Here is a 19,987-nt window from a genome sequence, read left to right on the forward strand (position 1 = left end):
TTCTTTTTATACGTTCTTCTTCTTATCTCATTTCCAAGGTAAAGTTTTTAAACGAAAGATTAAAGCAATATGAAACATTTTATTTATGATATAATGGTAACATTCAAATACAATAAAAATATCAATTAAAAATCACAAGACGATATTAAAAGTCAACGCAGTTTTCTAAAACATGTATAAAATATATATAAATTTCTTTTCATAGAAACAATGAGTTATCAACCGAAACAGCATTTTTTTTTTAGTTTAAAAAAACTTTCGAAAATTGGCACATTCAAAACAAAACAAAACAATTCATTTAAGTCTTTGTGTAACATTAGCTAGAGCCACTGCAAATGCTTGAAGGGCTGAAAAAGGATACTGAAAATCTAAGGTATAGGCGTTTCCATCTATGCGGCCAAATTGCATGACCTAAAAAAAAAGATTAATATTAGTAAAACAATAGTTGGATGACGGTTACTACTGGAATTGCTATTTAAATTTCTTTTGAACTGTATCTTCAAATTCTTTCTTTTAATATTATATCGGCAGTATGTATCGGCATAGCTCGCAACAAAGGAAAAATATAATAAAATATGTATATAAGATGGAAGAACCGTATATACGTATTTCTGACTATTAGTCATCTTCAGTACGGTGCAGCCAAGTTAGAAAAGGAGCATATTAACTTGAGAAAGGATCATTACAGGAGCAATGCCACCAAACTAGGGCAATCATGTTAGAAGACTCTGAGATTTCCAAAGTAACAACTAACACATCCAAGTAGGAAGCTTAGCTACCTTAGGAAAGGAATGCCAAACATTTAGAACGTTTCAAACAATAAGAAAAAGTTTGTAGTGATTCTTTCCCAAGTTAATATGCCCCTTTTCTAAATTTGCTGCACCGTATTGAAGTCTATCAATAGTCAGAAATACGTATATACGGTTGCCTTCCATCTTATACACAAATTTTATTATATTTTTTTGCCAAAATGCAAAAGTGCCAATAAATCTTGAACATTTAACGTAATTTTAGCTACAAGAAACACACCAGTCATCCTGAAAAACTAAACCCAAAGAGTTTAGCAGGTTTTGGTAAATATTTATTTTTATTTCCTGGTTTCAAATGTTAAGTAGCAACCCCACGTAGATTGGTAGTTTTTATCGTTTACAATAAAAATCATTTACTAACCTGTTTTCCTCTAAATTCAATTTGAAAATTTTTAGCAGATTCCTGGGTAACTCTACCGCCGAAATCCAATTGATATACTTGATTATTTTCGTTCCACATCGGCGCTTTGTTGTGCATTACAAATTCCCGCCTTTGGGGGATAATGTGATTGTTACAACTACTACCATTTGGTTCTATTTTGCCTCTTTTGAGCTAAAACAAATATTAGTGATAAAAAACAGTCGTTAGGAGATTTACTATTTCTTTATTATATTCTTCAATTATAAGAGAAGTGTAATTTCATTTTTAACTGTTTTATAGTGTGTTCCAAAAAGCATGCCTAAAATATAATACATATAAAGTATATAACTAAAGTACATTGACCCTAAAAAGATTTTTATGAAGTATTATATTCCTAAGAAAACCCTTATTATAACCCTAACCCCTTAAGATTGCCCCTAACAAAGTACGGATATTATAAATACAACCGCTTACCAAAAATGATTAATCTTTCATCAAAAATTCTTTTCATTTTATCGAATGTCGAATGTCTTCAGCAATATCCTATCTTATCCTCATCATCACTATGGACGAAACCCTAAATATTGTGTAAACTAAACACAATATCCAGCAAGACCAGTAAATATATCTGATCATTTATATTCCAGTAAATAATGAATATCTTTAGATCACTTTATAGTTGGAATACAAATGAAACAACTTATTCCAGTGCTTAGAAACCAGCGGAAGAAAAAGTATAAAGTAACTAAACCTGTGAGACTACTGACAGAAGAGGAACAAAATAAATATGAAAGAATAGTCAGTAGATGATTAGATAATATTGCAGAAAGTGGGGATATTGAACAAACATGGATGCAAATAAAAGTATGTATGACCAAAGCAGCTCAGGCCAGTAATAGAAATATAAAACACGAATACAAAGAATGGTTCGACGATGAATGTAAAATGGAACTAGATGAACGAAATAAATTAAGAATGAAAATGATGCAAGAAAAAACAACAGAGATAGAGAGAAAATACAATGAACAAAGGAAAAGAGCCAAAAGAATATTAAGATCTAAGAAAAGAAAATACAATGAAGATAAATTAAAATGTATAGAACAGAGCTATAAAAATAGAGAAATTAGAAACTTATATCAAGGGGTGAAAAATGAGAAAAAGGGGTACCAAGGAAAACCTGTACACTACAAAAACAAAAATAGAAGAAATTTAGTAAGTGACGAAGAAATATTGAACAGATGGAAAGAATACTTTGAAGAACTTTTAAATGAAATTTCCACAACAGAATATGAAGAGGAAGAAGAAGTGAAGGAAAATGTCGATCAAGAACGAATAGAGGAAAGACCGCCTAACGAAAAAGAAATAAAAGAAATAATAGAGAAACTAAAGAATAATAAGAGCCCAGGAAGAGATGAAGTAACAGCTGAAATGTTTAAATATGGAGGACCAGTAGGTACTAATTAAGCATTTGGAAAAGTTGCTAAAAGACATATGGGAACAAGAAAAATTACCGAAGGAATGGACCGAAGCGACACTGTGCCCTTTTCACAAAAAAGGCGACAAAAGTTTATGCCACAATTACAGGGGAATAGCCCTACTAAATGTTGCATATAAAATACTTGCAGTATATATAAAAGATCTATCTCAAAATATAGATAATGACATAGGGGAATATCAATGTGGATTCAGAAGAGGGCGCAGCACAGTGGATCAAATTTTCCTACTGCGCGAAATACAAGCAGAAAGCTACGAATATGGGAAACCTACAATGGACCTATTCATCGACTTTAAACAAGCGTTCGATAGGATAAAGCGCAAAGAAATATACAAAGCACTACGTGAAATGGGAATTAGTGAAAAACTGATAAGAATGGTAAAAGTGACACTCCGAAAAACAGAGAATAGGGTTAAAATAAATGGCGAAGAAACAGATAAGTTTGAGGTCAGTGAGGGGGTGCGACAAGGAGACCCACTGTCATCGCTGTTGTTCAGTATCGTCCTCGAAGTTACCATCAGAGAAGCTGGAATCAACAGGTCAGGACTTATATATCAAAGAAAACACCAATGCTTAGCATTCGCTGACGACATTGTACTGATAGCCAGAAGTAAGCCAGAATTAAAAGAAATAATAAAAAGATTAGAAATAAAAGCGAGAAAGAAAGGGATGTACATAAATGAAGAAAAGACCAAATATATGGAATGGACAGTAAGAGATTACCTACAAGAACAATATCTGACAGTAATAACAGATGAAAAAAGATATAAATTCGAAGAAGTAGAAATATTCCAGTATTTAGGAGCAACATTCACGAGAAGACCAAATATGAAGGAAGAAATCCAAGCGAGAATTATGGCCGGTAACCGTTGTATTTTTGCACTAAACAATTTATTAAGAAGCAAAAACATATCTAGAAGGGCTAAGATAGGAATATATAAGATAGTAATAAGACCTATTGTATTATATGCCAGTGAAACATGGACAATGAACAAATCCAAGCAAGTCTTGCTGCAAGTCTGGGAAAGAAAAGTCCTCAGGAAAATATTTGGAGGTAAATTATGGAATGGTATATGGATAAAAAGACCAAATATGGAATTAGAGGAGATGTATGGAGAGCCGAATATCGTAGGGATCATAAAGTCACAAAGACTGAGATGGTTGGGACACATCCAAAGGATGGAAAACACGAGACTGCCAAAAAGAATGCTAATGGGAGGAAGAGGAGGAAAAAGGAAGAAAGGCAGACCGAAAACCAGGTGGAAGAAGGATGTTGAAAAAGACATAGAAAAACTTAAAATACCAAACTGGAAAAATAAAGCAACAAACAGAAAAGAATGGAAAAGAATAGTTACCCAAGCCATGGGCCTTCTAGGCCTGAAGAGCTAAATTATATAATGAATATCTAACACTTATTTTATCTTCCGAAATCAATTCTACAAAAAAATGGTGCCTTCATAGCAATAATTGCCAATATCTACATGGAAGATAATCTAAATCCTAACACCATCCTCATTAATGTTTAAACTGACAAGGCTACTATATGTTGGCGATACATCCGTCATGTTCCCATCCGGATGTTTTGATATATATTTTCTAATCCTTCTGGTTCACGATAGAGATGAAAAGTGATTCATCATTGTCGTTCCTCGACGTATTTATAAATAAAAACTAATCACAACCAATCCATACCTAGTTTTTTTTGCTCTGTTTACCAAAAACTCACCCATACCAACCATTACTTGTATGTTAATTTATCACCGACTGTCACAAATTATTTCAGTTGTTACTACTTGTGTTTCCAGGTCAATATACCTTAGCGATGCCCATCTCATATTTAAAACAATCCTCGTCAAAGAATTATCCGAAAAGCTATTGAGATCCAACAATTTCCAAATTGTCTCAATAAAATACACGACCGAAAACGATTGCCTTCAACTTGGAGATCACTCCTTAATTATACTAAGTGACATAGAAATCCGAACACCCAGTTTAAATGATTTTATTTCAATAAAATTTGGTGTAATTTATTTATCTTACTGAAAAAAACAAGTATTAAAGTTTTTAGCCTTATCAGTTGGAGATTCCGGTTTTTATACTTTTTGTTTTTAAATTCACTAACAATCTAAAAATGAATATTTCAGCCGCAGTAAAGATCCAAATTTGGCGGATTGTGGTTCTTGACATTCTTTACGATTGGTTACGATGCCTAGAGTACAGAGACCTGTACGATTTCGTAAACTTAGTGAGTTTGATAGGGGCCGTATAATGGGACTTCGGGAAGCTGGACTTTCTTTTCGGGAAGTTGCAGTTAGAGTGCAAAGAAGTGTAGACACCGTGATTAGGTGTTGTCAGGCATGGCTTCAAGAAGGCCGTACGCAAAAGAACAAGGGGCACTGGGACCGTTAAGATCGCCGCCTAAGATTATTGGCCTTAAGAGACCGTTTCTCCACTACCAGCTCCATTGCAAATGAATGGTTTGCATAACACGGAAGACCTATTGGTATGCGAAGTGTTTATCGACGAATGATAAGTTTTGGCCTGTTTTCATACCGACCACACTGGGTCCTCCCTTTAACTCCAGAACACCGCCGTAATCGCCTTCAGTGGTGCAGAGAACGGTCACTCTGGAATCAGGAATGGAACAGTATTGTCTTTAGTGAAGAGTCTCGATTTTGTTTAGGCATGCACGATGGTCGAGCGGGCACGGTCGTCGGTTAGAAGGTGACGTGGTGAAAGGAGGAATCCACAGTTTTTTGTTAAAAGACATGTTCATCACACTGTTGGAGTTATGGTTTGGGGTGCTATAGCTTATGGTTCCAGGTCACCTTTAATCTTCATCAGAGGTAACATGAACGCGCAGCGTTATATCCAAGAAGTTCTAGAACCCCACCTTTTACCCTATCTTGACACCCTGGCAAATCCAACTTTCCAACAAGATAATGCCCGACCACATGTTGCAAGAGTCACAATAGACTTCTTTCAACATAATGATGTCACATTGTTAGCATGGCCACCAAGATCTACCGACTTATCCCCAATTGACCACGTGTGGGATATGATGGGTAGGAGATTGCTCAATTTGCAACGTCCTCCTCAGACTCTACAAGCACTTCGAGAGGAGTTGGTGGTTGCCTAGAATGAGATACCACAAGAGGACATTGACCACCTGATCAGAAGCATGCCTAGGCGCGTTGGAGAATGCGTAACACATCGGGGTACATCCACACATTATTAAAGGTAAAAGGGCTTTAAAGCAATGCAATCATTTTGAAATTTTAATCATTTACTTATTATGCTTCATTAAGTACTTATACAAAACTTTATTAAAATAAAATCGTTTCTCAATATTGTTCTGAAGCTATTTTCTTGTGGCATTTTAAATTAATTACTATTTAACTGGGAATAAGCCACAATTAAGGGTTAAAATACGTTTATTAATTATTATTAATAAACGTATTTTAACCCTTAATTGTGGCTTATTCCCAGTTAAATAGTAATTAAAATAAAATCATTTAAACTGGGTGTTCGGATTTCTATGTCACTTAGTATATAATAAAAGTTTGTCCACCCAATTATAATAAGAATATATTAAAAGAAAAATGTTGAATCTTGTAGGGATACAAAAAAAATAAGTATTCATTCACTTATATACATTAAATAATGTAAGTTCTGGATTATTAGAAAAACATTAATTTCTAAAGAAATATTATACCTTATAAATAAAAAAAGTACTGGATATTGATAAATTCTTTACCTTTTGTCGCAGCTGGGATTTTTGAAACGTTTCCAAATCCTTGTAATTAGTCCCATTAAAGATTTCATCTCCAGATGCGTTAACCTCATCGTCGGAACTTTCTTGATACTTATTTTTCCTATTTTTTCGACCTAATAGTGGTGAGTTTAAGAATTTTTTTCTAATAGGTGAAGCTGATTGTGGTCTCATACCTATAAAATAATGAAACATTATTGATAGTATAACATAAACGACTTTCTCATGCGACTTTACCTTTTTTACTAGGAGCAGGAGACGAAGGAGAACTTTTCGGTAATTTTGGAGTAGTAGTACTCGACTTGTTGTCATCTTCTCTAAGTCTCGTAATTAACTTTTCTAAATTCGCTAAGGCTTGCGTATGGATAGCTATGCCATTCTTCTCACTACTAGCTTCCTTATTTTGGTTAACGTTAGTTTTCTTCTGGTTATTTCGTCCTCTGTTATTTTTGTCATTATTTATATCAGCCTTCTTTCGCCTAATCAAAGGAGAAGAGAAAAAGTCCCTCCTGCTATTTTTCTTGTTATTACTTCGAATCTGATCCTCACTCAACGGAGCACAGGTTACATTATTTTCCGCAACAGCTTCTTCAACGGTTTCAATTTCCGGTATATCCCTCTCCTTCTTTTTTATAACTGTAGAAAGAACGTTTTCACTATTTGGAAATATATCACTAGAATCTAAACTCTTAGATTTGCCGTAAGTTTTAAGTTTATGACTAACATCAGAATTTTTAGAAATGTGATCGAATTGTTTCGAATTTAGGCGATTCGATTTTTTGTTCTTGCCCTTTTTGTCCACTAATACTAAACGTTTGGGAATGTCCTTTCGTAGTAACGATAACGTTTCGTCGCTAGGTACTAGTTGTCGTTCTACCATGTCCAAAAATCCTAAAAAAGCAAAAACATCACTTTCATCAATTACTATTTTTGTAAAAACTATTTTATGTACCCAATTAATTGAACGAAAATCTACTATACTTTATTTCACGTTAAGAACGGAACGTTTGGCTTATGCAGATCAGTGTTACCAAAACTCTCAGGCACGTGTGGCTACTAGACTGCCGATATACGAGTCATTCTAATCAGAGCCGTATTCAGCACTGTGTAGTGATTTACTTAATTTCATCAATAAGCGGATACGTATATATAGTTGAATACAAAATAATACATTATAAATACTTGTTCCTTTACTAGACTTTCAGAAAGCCATAAATGGAGAACAGCTCCAAAAGGAATTGACGGAGGCATATGAAATCTATATTTATGAAATAAGAGAGAAAACTATGCGAAAACTACAGAGTAATAAGCGTAATATCATCAATAGGAAGATAATAGGGAAGATACTGCGAGAAAAGATAGAGCAAGCGATAAAAGGCAAAATCGGGGATTTATTCTTTTTGTTTATTCTTTATATGTATTTATTTCAAATATATCTAATACATATCTTTTTTTCTTATATATTTTTCTAAGCTACAGTTTGTAATCGTTCTTAAGAATTGTGTTGTTTCCCTTATCAATATAAGGACAAGAATAAAAAAAGGAAGGTATATACCTGCCTCAAACAATATATCACCCGTCAACGAACGATATCGATTTCAAATGGCATTATTAGTTGTACAATTCAGTACCTATTATAATTATTTTGTGTTCGTTAGCAACACGTTTTCTTTTAATTGATGTCTGATGTCTCACCTGTCACTTTTCAACAATTTTTATACACTACTTGTTAAACAATAAAACTTATTATTTCTTTTCTAATTAAGTATAATAATAGTGTTTTATTACCTAACAAAATAAACACCAACAAAATAAATAATTTAGTAATCGTTTTGAATAATTAATTTGATTATTGAATCCGATCGAGTGCCAAAAGTCGAATAAATCGAATGATATCACATGATATCACGATTAATAGCTATAAACAATTTTAACAATGCAATCTGATTGGGTGGAATGACATCACGTAAACTATTTCCAGATTTTCATACAGCATTATTTTTCGATGTTTAATTTACAACAACCTAAATACTTAACTTATTTTGTTACAAATTAAAACATTATAATGTATAATTGGTACTTATTCAATAAAATAAAGTGAAACCTTTTTTTACGTTATTTTTTTGTTCTAAGTACTTATATACTACTACTAATTATAAATTAATATTTATAAACTTTCAAGGACTCTTAACAATAATGTATTTCTAGTTTACTGATACTTTAGCATATAGATAATTAGTTAATGATAATAATTATGAACAATATTTCTACTAAACACTTTGTGTTTCTAATACTAATTGATATTGATTATGATAGGGAAGTTCGCTAATAACAGCATTATTAGCATCCATGTTCTAACGGAAGAAAAAAGAGGATGATGAAAAAGGCATGTTTTATGAAGCACTAGACCGAGAGTACGATGAGTGTCCTAAAAAAGACATAGCATAGCAGGAGACTTTAATGCCAAAGTCGGAAGAGAGAATATATTTTTGCCCACCATCGGAAAAGAGCCTATACATTCTCAGAATCATAAACTTTGCGATGTCTAAGAACATGGCAACAGCTGGAACACGATTTCCCCATAAAGATATATTTACAAAAGGGAACATGGAAATCGATCAAATAGATCATATAATCATCGATGCAAGACACTGCTCAGGTTCTACAAGAAGAAAAAAAAAGAAGATTATAGACGTCTTAGAAGAGAGGAAAAACGTATCCATCGACGTAAGACGAGGGAATACGAACAGAACACTCTCAATTAGATACAAAGTTTATTCGATAAAAATGAAATGAGGAAATACTTACAAATCCTTAAATAATAGCCGTCGAGAATTTAAACCACGATTAAAAATTTGTAAAGACACTGACGGTGAAATTCTGCATGATAAAAACTCAGTTCTTAACAGACGGCACAAGATTTAAGCGAACATCTAAATATAAACGATATTGAAGGAGGTTACAACATAGACAATCAACAAAATCTACAACGTCAACTATACAGTGAAGACCCAACAAGAGAAGAAGTGTCAAATGTCATCCTAAAACTCAAAGACAATAAAGCCCCAGGAATCGATGAAATATGTTTGGAAATGTATAAAAAAAGGTGGTGATTAACTTTTCGCAGCAATCCATAAACTAATAGTACTTATATGGCAGAATGATTTGTTACCAGAAGAGTGGCTAAAGGGAATAATATGTCAGTTACATAAAAAGGGTGATCAACTGGAGTGTAAGAACTATAGAGGAATTACTCTGTTAGCATCTGCGTATAAAATCTTCGGCAATGTATTGTTTGAAAGACTTGAATATTTTACACAGGATATTGTTGGTCAATATCAATGCGGATTTACTGCTGGAAAGTCAACTACACATCAAATTCAAGCACATAGGCAGATTCTAGAAAAGTCACTTGAATATAACATAGATACACACCATCTCTTCGTCGACTTCAAAGCAGCCTATGACAGTGTGAAAATAACTGCATTATATAATGATATACTTTGGGATCTCACCTAAGTTAGTTAAGTTGACAAAACTAACAATGCCAAACGAAAGCTCATGCGTTAGAATTGAATCTTATAGAATCTAATAGTCGCAATTTGTAATTTTTAGTATGTAAGTAACATGTCCGAAGACCTGACGATGCACAACAAATTTTAGTGTTCGAAAGCATTCGTCCGATGAACAATCAATTGATTTTAAGTGAGTCTAATATTTATTTATTTAACCCTGTTGAAAAAATATTAATTTAAAATGTTTTTGTCTTACCTACGCTACAACTTCTAACCATAGGATCTAACAAATAGGGAGTACTTTGGACTGGAAACTTTTTGGATGTTGAAGGCACCGAAAAGGACTTATCCTCTTCACCTGATACAGGTGGCTTGTTACTATCATTGCTGATTGGTTTGCCATCGACGTTTTCGTCGACTTTTTTAATCGTGAACGGTTTTTGAGTTTCACTAACGTAGGTATAATTGACTGCAATGTCATTTTTGTGATCTACGTACGATTTAACTTGTAAGCTAGTGGAATTCCCGTATTCGTTAGATGAGTAGGACATAAGGGTAGTGGCGGGTGGTCGGTCGAACATTATGTCGCTGGGTGCCACTGCATTCTTTGGAGACTGCAATGCAGGAACTGACACCTATAGAAAAAAAAATGAAAATTTAACCAATTTTAATGAAAAACGGAAAAATTATAATCGTACCTCACAACAAATTGGTGATATGGCGTGCCGCTGGGTACTACCGTTCGGTCCTCCGTTTTGTATAAACTGGCCGATGAAACTCGTATTTTGAGAACTGTTTGGACGTATATTGAGCTGTGCATTATTGTTATTGTTGGTGGTTCTCAAGTTTTGAGGACGGATGTCGTTACTTACACTAGGTACTTTATTTACAGTTAGATTGGTGATGGTTTCTTCACAGGTATCTTTAGGGGATGATTTTGGTGCATCTAAAAAATCCATTTTATTTACCACGTTAACAAAACACCAAAAAGAACTTAATACCTATACATTTTGTTTAAATAAATTGTTATCAAATGACAAAGAGCTTACTTTTGAAAATATTTATAAAGCAGCAGATTAAAGGGAAGGTTTAAATCACGGGTGACCAACCTACGGGATTAAGTGGACTGCTATCGGGCACAGCAAAGTCTTAGAAGTTTCACTCGATGACTTATGAATGTAATTTTTCCATCAAATTCAGTAAAAAAATCATCCACTATACTACGCCACTAACTCGAGCTGTAAAGCAGCAGCTACAATATTATCCAGATACTTTAGTCACCGTTTTGTCGATGCTATTTTCATTTAACTTTGATGAATGCGTCACACGATATGATCGCTTGACTTGTTTGATTTTTAACTTTTGTGCTATTCGTTTCAAATCTGATTTTGACAGTGCCGTATAGTGTTTTTAGCCTTTATTTCCTTTTAAAATAATTGTTTTTGAAATTATTGCAAGTAAGCCTTTAAAACGTAAATATGGAGACGATATCACGGTTTGTGAATTTACAAATGTCGTTTAACATTTTTGTATCAGTAGGTACCAAAAAGGGATTTCAACTGAAATTATCCAATTGGTTCATGCTTGTGACCCGAATTTATCACCAATAAAGAAATCTTTGGCCAACAATAATGTTTAAAGCAGGAAAAAACTATATTTCGACGAAGAAAAGATTTATAAATATGTTTTCACAGCTAATTTTCCATGTCTTCAAAATTTGGTTAGCTGTACTGTTATGGTTTGAGTTCGACGTATGTTTCTGAAGACATGATTTTAATTATGAATGTTATCGGATAACAATATCGTTCAAGATTACCCAGTTTTTACTCAAAAAAATTAATTTTCTTAGCTGTAGCAACAGCTCTAAAAATTGACACCTACATTCAAGATTTAATTATGAAAATTCAGATTGAAAAGCCACATTAATCACACCAACCATAAACATGTATCACACTACATATATTAGTAATGCACCTTAAAGTTATATTAAACTATTCAATAAGTTTTGCGGTTCGATAAGAGAGGGCACTTCTACTAGAATATTTTTTTAGGGCGGAAAATCATCGAGTTACTGAAAGAGATTGAGTAGAAGCTCTAGACATCTCATTGGGCAGTGTAAGCAATATTTTGACTGAAGTATTGAGTTCGTGAAAGCTGTGTTTACAAGTGCCGCATTTACTAACAATGGAACAAAAAAACATTCAAATGTGACTTTCTCAGCAACATTTAGAGCGTTTTCGAAAGCATAAAATATATTTTGTACACCGATTCATCACTATCGATGAGACTTGGGTCTATAACCATGATCCTGAAACACAATAAGAAGTTAAAGAATGGTGTAATGATGAATGGTGTAAACGATTACTTTCAAACTGGTAAAACAATAAATTCTTAATATTATTGTAACCTTTTAGACCAGCTGAAGGAGAACATTCATGGAACAGGACCCGGTTTGCAGAAGAAAAGTTCCTTATTTATCAGGCAATATACCGTGTCATATGAGCATTTTGACAATGGCTAAAATCCTTGAATTAAAGATGGAATTGTTGGAGAATTCACCGAATTCACCAGATTTGGCGCCTAGTGACTTCTATCTATTTTAATACTTGCAAAAATTCATGTGTGGAAAGCGTTTTTCATGGTTGGCCACTCCTGGTTTAGATATGGACATTTTTTGAGATATTAAAAGGACAACATTTGCATAAAACTATATGATACAGATCTTACCTCTTTTAGTGGTTACTTCTGGAACCAAATACGGACATTTCTGTTTGCCTAGCACCGGTCGGCGCGTAGATGCCATCATCGGTGCAATCGGCGGAAAACTATCGAACGAATCGACCCTCTTGATGCTCTCTAGTTGAGTCGTCTCTTCTTCGTCTTCAGAAAATAAATTTGGGTTAAAGGTAGGATCAGGCACAACTGGAAAATCATCACTGAGTTCAGTCATCACAAGCGTCATTTGGCGTGGCTGTAAATGGAGCAGAGACGTTTTGTATGTCACTTGGCCTAAGTTGCAGGGAACAGACGTGGCTAAGCCGTGGATTTTAAATTTAGTACCCCAGATGTTGGAAGTTACTTCCACTAGACGGATTTGCTAAAAAATTAATAAAAAGCTTTACAATTGTATTAGAAAAAACTGTCACTATTTGTTTAATCATTAAAACAAATGGAAAGACAAAAAAAAAAGATGACTGAGAAGGGGACTTAAAAAAAGCGAAACGTCTATGCTGGCGTTGTATTACTTTTTTCTCTCTCGTAAAACGCTGAGACGAGCGTCACGGAACTAGCGTCACAAGATGGCGCCGTCACGAGTAGCGTCACAAAATGGCGGTTCTCTATATATTTTTAGTACTATCGATCAAATCGTTTCTAGTCATCATATATTTATTCTAAGCAGGTTTAAATTAAAAACTGCATGAAAAGTACCTAATAAAATATATATACATTAAATGAGAAGTAGTTATCCTTTTATCGATCATTCTATTCATTTAAAACTTCCAGTTTTCGTTAATATTTTTTCATGGTTTCTATTAAGAGGTTTTTTTATTAAGGTTTAGTTTAGGTTATCATTATGAAATCAGGCTATATTTTTAATTTTATATATTTCTCTGTTTTAAAATAATTTCATATAAATATAATGTCGGATTTTTACAATTATCAGTTCAAAAATTGTATTAAAGTGCGACAAAAAGAGATTTTAGTAGAACATTTTAAGTTGAACTTTCATATATACTTTGAAAGAGATTTCTAAATCAGCACATATTAAATATGGCTTTTTAGAAACATTAGTCACAGTAAGCAATTGGAAGAGTCCATTTACGTGGCGAGAGGTGACCGTTATATAACATGTAAACTTTTTCAATGTTATTGAAATCTATAAAAATATTAAATAAATAATAAAGCTGAAGCACCGCCTACTGTAGGTACTGTAGGTACCACTTTTTTTCTGGTCATACTTACTTCTGGCAAAGTATCAACATAAGATAAATCTTCATGCTCTGGATCTTGTTCTGCCCTTTGATATGAATGATGATTATAATTTAAATGGTGTTTGTGTTTTCGTTTCCTTTTTCTCGGCATTCTAGGAGATCCCGTACAACCATCTTCGCGGTCGCTTTCCGAAGAATCGCTTGGGGCGCCACCTGTACTTGCGGAATTAGTCGACGACGAGGAACTCTTGGAATCCGAAGAATGTGCTATGTAATCTGAGAGAAACATCTTGTTAAACTTAAAAAGGACTGTAAATTTGATCAAAAACATTTACAAAAAGTGTTAAGATTAATCTAGGAAGTAATTAATACAGACACGGTGTAGAGAAGAAAAAAAAAACAAATTATTAAAAAATATATCCTATGTATTATTAAAGCACGGTGTGTAAAGTCCCGAAGAAAGTTGGTTAGAACATGGTTTTACATCTTTTAGATAAATAGGAAATAACAGAGTATAAAATTGGTCTTGCAACGAAAACTAGTACAAAAGAGATCAAACAAGAAAATTGCAATAAAGACGAAGAAATAATGTTAAAGAATATTCAAGAAGAATATAGATAAAAGATTTGTAGAATATTAAACAGGAGAACAGAGAAAAATTTTTAAAATAAAATTCTAAAAAAAATGTAGTAAAGCATTGAATCTTTACAAAAAACCCTTGAAACAAAATCCTTATAGGGGAGATTAAGCACCAACTGGCAGTTAAGAACTACCAGAAAAAAGATGTTCTAACCATAACACCACACAAACGTTTCCCTGTCTCGTCTAATCTTAGAAAAATTGCTCTATATCAAGGGATGTATCTCATGTTTGTTGGTCTTAGAAAAGCATAGAATGATGCTTCTTTAAGTAAACTGTAGAAGCTATTGGGAAAAACACATAAATGTGAAAAATTAGTTATGGAATGTACAGGTAGTAATCAAAGAAAAATATTTAAGATAAAAGCAGAAAAAACTATAGTGTTTAATTTAATTTAAACCTACCTTCCTGCGGGTCAAATATTACAAACTCTGGTCGAATTTTGCTAGTTCGTTTGCCTTTCAACAGCGGCACCAGGCCTCCCAAATACTCCAAGTAGAGCGTATAACAAATCCCTGAGGAAAGATTGTTTTCTTCGTCGTGTCGTATCATGGTACAATGCAAACGCACTGATCCCACTGGCGGTCGGGAAACGAACTCCCTCAATGCTGACGGTTCTGGTACACAGCACTGCAAAAATATGATATTTAAATGTGTAAGATATACATATATTACTCTAAATGTAAATGTTAGGTAAAAACAAACAAAAATCATATTCCCAAAAAGGAACGAGGAATCTTTCAACTGCCAAAAATTCTTTAAACTTTATTTTAGCAGTACTAGCGACCACCGAATGATTAGAGCTAAACTGAGGATTAAGCACAGCAAGAATAGAAGTAATTTCAGGAAAGGTTGTAAAATAAATGTAGACAAACTAAGAGAAATAATTATTGATATGAAAGCAAATTAAAAACAGCTGAAACAAGCTGTAATGTGGAACAAATTAAATTAAATTAATGAAGTCATAACAAAAGAAGACATTAAAAACATCATTATTCTGGCTTTACAATCCTACCATTAATTATTATTTTTTAATGAATAATAATTCAATTCAATTCCACATGACTTTTCGTATAACTCTTGTATACGTCCCTTTATAACTTATGTGATTTTATTTTAATGTTGGCAAAATTGTTGACCCTTGCCAACAAGGCGTATCTCTGCGGCTTTACTGGTAGACAGTTTTCAAAAAGAGTTGGACCTGAAAATATTTAAATAGTCTTTCTTGATCATAAATTCCAACAATAAAATCCAACAAGGATTGTCCAACTAATGATAAAACGGTGGAAGAAAATAAATAATTTTTTAAAGAATAAACAATAATGTTCAACAATTCTATCATTTGGCGAAAAATAAGAAAACTGTTCTACATCATTAAAAAACTGTTAACTCACCCTTATAGTTTGAGCAAACAAGTTGCCGATTATGTTTCCCAAACGAGCAGGTAGAGGTAATAGACTCAATTGTGCCTCGTGTTTGATCAATTCGTGGATTCTAAGTCTACAAAGTAATTGCAAAGAGGCAATTCTTTTGGAAACCCACGCTATGTGAATTTGAGTTCCCGTCGCCAAAAATAACCTCTTATCGTTATGGCCCCAAGTTAGCGTCGACACTCTAGCCTACAAAATATTAAAACATAATTTTTTATGGCAATGTAAAAACCGGATAATTGTGGAACGTAAAAATAGTGAACATCAAAATGAATTTTTCGTCAATATAAATAGTTTTTCATCAAAATTAAAGATAATTTTACCTGCTTGTCTGGAATAACCGTAGAATACAACAACTGGCCCCTCTCATTGTAAAACTTCAACATGTTAGTATACTCTATCTGCCCACCTGGTGATCTGCATTCCAACACTGTACCTGCTACTGCTAAAAATTCCCTAGAGTTACTCCATTCGATGGACAGAGGTCCTTGTAGGCCGGTTTTGATCTGTATGGGGGATACATCGTCGAAAGTTGATAATAGATTTATAAAACCATTTTGTAAGGCGACTGCTAACACAAACTTTCGTTCCGCTAAAAAAACAAGAGACTTACTGGAATTGTTATCGACTTTTGTGACATACAATGCTTTTGTGACTAGAGTCTAATATCACTAGTTGTTTCTTATTCTCCAAGTAAGATTCGAATAAATTCAAAGAAATACCTCGAATTCCGTAGAAATTTAGTTTTTTTATCAAAATTTCGTGATTTACACTATCAAAAGCTTTGGCATAGTCACAAAAAACAGTGGCAGTATAAAGATTATTGTTTAGGCTTGGTATCCCACATGTAGTACAGAAAACATAGCTTCACTGATACAGTTATTAGGAAAGTGTAATTAAAGGAAATGCCTTACAGGTACTGAAAATACAGATCTAAAAAATCACTGAAATTAAAGTCCACGTCTACAGAAGGAAAGTGCCACCCTGAAGTCAAGCATAAACTAATAAATGATTCACAACAGGTTTACGGCGCTGTTCAGACGTTTCGAGAATTCCACTGAAGTCTAGAAACATTTTGAAGAATGAAGCAGACTACATAAAAAGCAATTAAATTTTAGGAGTCTGATAAATATATTTGTAATGTTAAATTAAAAAACGTTATAATTTGATCTTGTTTTAGTGTTAATGTTAGAAAGCTTTAAATAAATTAACATAAACATTATAATATATTACTTTACTTGTTTAGAGCTACATTTAAACCATATTTATTGTTAAAAATTTATAAAATAAACAGTTCCCCAAATGTGTTACAAAACTTGTTATTAATGAACTGTTTTACCATCAATAATATTTTAAAATACTACTGAATATAGCAGCAATAACAATTTTTGGTAAAAATTTCTTTTCTAGTTCTAAAAGTCACTAAGAGCTCTTCGTGTTCTAGATATTTTTGGGCGCAATCCAAGTTTCATCGTAAAACTGTTCTTATGACACATTATTATTAGTCTGAATCGTCTTTGATTTATTATTATGTGTCCGTAATAGTTTTCGAGGACGTTTATTGTTCATGCATGTCATTGATATCAAGGCAATAATTCCAACTTCTTTATAGAGCCAATTTGTGCCGCAGTGGATGTCATATCGAGGAAAATAAATGAAAATCCACCGGAAACTAGTCGGGAGAATTAAGAGGACGACTGCATTGGTTATAGTGCAGTCAAAAATGAAAAATAAACGGCTATAATTACTTTTTTAGTTTATATTGTGTTTTATTATTTACTTTTTTACAATTTACGATTTACTGTTAATTTTACAAGTCCCCTAGCATTCTCTTTTTGCCCCTGATGATTTATTTTAATCGCTGAGCTTAATTTCTGAGTGGAAGATCGGGTACAGATCTGTTTAGTTGATGAGGAACATTTCCCGTCTAAGGAATGTTGGTAAAGAAATTTTGCAAGCCGTTTTCAAGTAAATTTGCCCGTGCTTCCGTAAAGCGCTTCCATGATTTCTTCACAGGTGAAAGGTTTGCAATACTTTGTTTTAAGTGGACAAATAGATTTTAAGTTTTTGAGGTCTTTTTAACTTTGAGGTAGATATTATGGTGGGCGCTACTTGGTTTAGTGTCAGCATATTGGTTGGGCGGTCGGGTGGGTTACTGCCACCTTGTTTTCGAAGTAGTGTCCAAGCTCTACAATCCAAATGAAGACACAGACGACAGTAATCATGAGTATGGATCTAATTCTTGATTACATTGTAAGGTAACATGTTTTTATTTTCTCGTTAAGAAAAATTTTGAGTGTTATTGTTATTATTTTATCAGTAAATACTTACCACTACACTACAATTTAAAAACAATATAATTTGTAATGTTCTTTAATTGAATGTAAAATAGATTATCAGTTAAAACCGTATTTTGCTTGTCACCGTTTAAGTGAAAGGTTTCATTTCTATAGTGTATTTTTATGTATGAGAGAGTAATAAAACAATAAATTATGTATGCAAATCCCTAAACTGTTGATACGGGTGACTCAATGAAAAACAGATATTTGTCAACAAGTTTACAGAAGTATATAGGAAAACAATTTTAAATTGAGTATGACCACCAGGTATAAAGGTTGGAGCAGAATAGAATACAATAGTTGTGAGGCTTACTAATCCCTAAATAAGGTTGCCAGTGTCGGAGTGATGGAGGTTAACAGGTACTAATGAATTTGCAAGAAATGTAAGATGTTTATTTTATTGGTTATATATAACCAATAAAAGTTTAATAAGTACCTACCTATTTGCAAAATAAAGTTTAATTCTTTGCCTATTTGCAAAATAAAGTTTAATTCTTTAGATAAAATAAAACGTTTTATTTTATCTGAAATGAGTGCATTCCACGAAGTAAGGGTTTCAACAATCAAACATTTAATTCTTTAATTCCAGGAATCTACGACAGTAATTGACTAGATAATTACCTTCTAAACTTATTCCACAGAAAATGTGATAGTGGGTTTTTCCATTTTGTATATAGGAAGGTCCAAGTGGCGTATTCAAAATTCTTAACAGTTCACTAAATGTAGGTACTTCAGTTGCAAGGTGCAGTTTATTGTGTACACTAGTGTTATGGAAAATTTGGAAGTGCCGTGTAAACGCCGAAAAATTGGTCCTTTAACAGTTAATGAAAAAACATTAATATTTAATTGTTTTAAATCATTTACAGACAAACGTTTATGTGAAAGTGTTGATGAGACCGTTGAGTTAGTTAGCAGTACACTTGGTGTTGGAAATCTACGATTTACAGAGTTATTAAAGAAGAGAAATGTGGTAGTTTTCAAATGCCACGCAATGCTCCAGGGAAACCAAAATTTCAAATAGAATATCATTTTAAAGAAGGACTTCGACGGAAAGTGTATGAATTCTTCTTTAGACAAGAATTTCCAACATTGGATAAAGTTCTTGTCTCAGTTCGAGATGATAAGGATTACCCAGAAATGAGTCGAAGTACGTTATGGAAACTTTTAAAAGAAATAGGCTTCCGCTGGAAAAAGAATCCCAGAAAGTCTATTTTATTAGAAAGAAGCGATATTGTCATATGGAGAAGACATTTTCTAAGAACCATAAAGGAAATGAGAAACCAAAAAAGAAAAATATTTTATCTTGATGAAACATGGATCAACGAGGGTCATACACCAAATAAATTTTGGCAGGATGAAACTGTTACAAGTCAAAGGCACGCTTTTGTAAATAACTTATCTACTGGTTTAAACCCACCATCAGGAAAGGGACGCAGGCTGATAATAGTACACATTGGCAGTTCAGACGGTTTTGTTGAAGGTGGTTTATTAACTTTTGAATCAACTCGTACCGGTGACTACCATCAAGACATGAACGCTGATGTCTTTCAAGAATGGTTCGAACAAATGATAGATCTTCTTCCTAAGAACTGTGTAATAGTAATGGATAATGCAAGTTATCACTCCAGACTTATAGAAGGACTGCCCACAACCAAGTGGTTAAAAAAAGACTTGCAGAATTGGCTGAGTTCAAAA

The 19,987-nt window shown here is 33.3% G+C and overlaps 1 protein-coding gene across 1 annotated transcript in view; it reads right to left on the reverse strand.

The window, feature by feature from the left end:
* Positions 1-87: 87 nt before the first annotated feature.
* Positions 88-19,987, reverse strand: part of Tusp (WD40 superfamily protein Tusp) — a 35,693-nt gene continuing 15,793 nt past the window's right edge. Inside the window, exons 5-15 of the mRNA XM_072542488.1 lie at positions 16,277-16,545; positions 15,918-16,142; positions 14,928-15,153; positions 13,916-14,160; positions 12,680-13,049; positions 10,651-10,898; positions 10,209-10,587; positions 6,675-7,328; positions 6,423-6,613; positions 1,171-1,362; positions 88-411 (exon numbers count right to left, since the gene is read on the reverse strand). Of these exons, the coding sequence (XP_072398589.1) occupies positions 295-411; positions 1,171-1,362; positions 6,423-6,613; positions 6,675-7,328; positions 10,209-10,587; positions 10,651-10,898; positions 12,680-13,049; positions 13,916-14,160; positions 14,928-15,153; positions 15,918-16,142; positions 16,277-16,545 (3,116 nt within the window). The 3' untranslated portion in view covers positions 88-294. The remainder of the gene's footprint in view (positions 412-1,170; positions 1,363-6,422; positions 6,614-6,674; positions 7,329-10,208; positions 10,588-10,650; positions 10,899-12,679; positions 13,050-13,915; positions 14,161-14,927; positions 15,154-15,917; positions 16,143-16,276; positions 16,546-19,987) is intronic.

This window comes from Diabrotica undecimpunctata, chromosome 9 (assembly GCF_040954645.1).
Source record: "Diabrotica undecimpunctata isolate CICGRU chromosome 9, icDiaUnde3, whole genome shotgun sequence".
Taxonomy (NCBI): domain Eukaryota; kingdom Metazoa; phylum Arthropoda; class Insecta; order Coleoptera; family Chrysomelidae; genus Diabrotica; species Diabrotica undecimpunctata.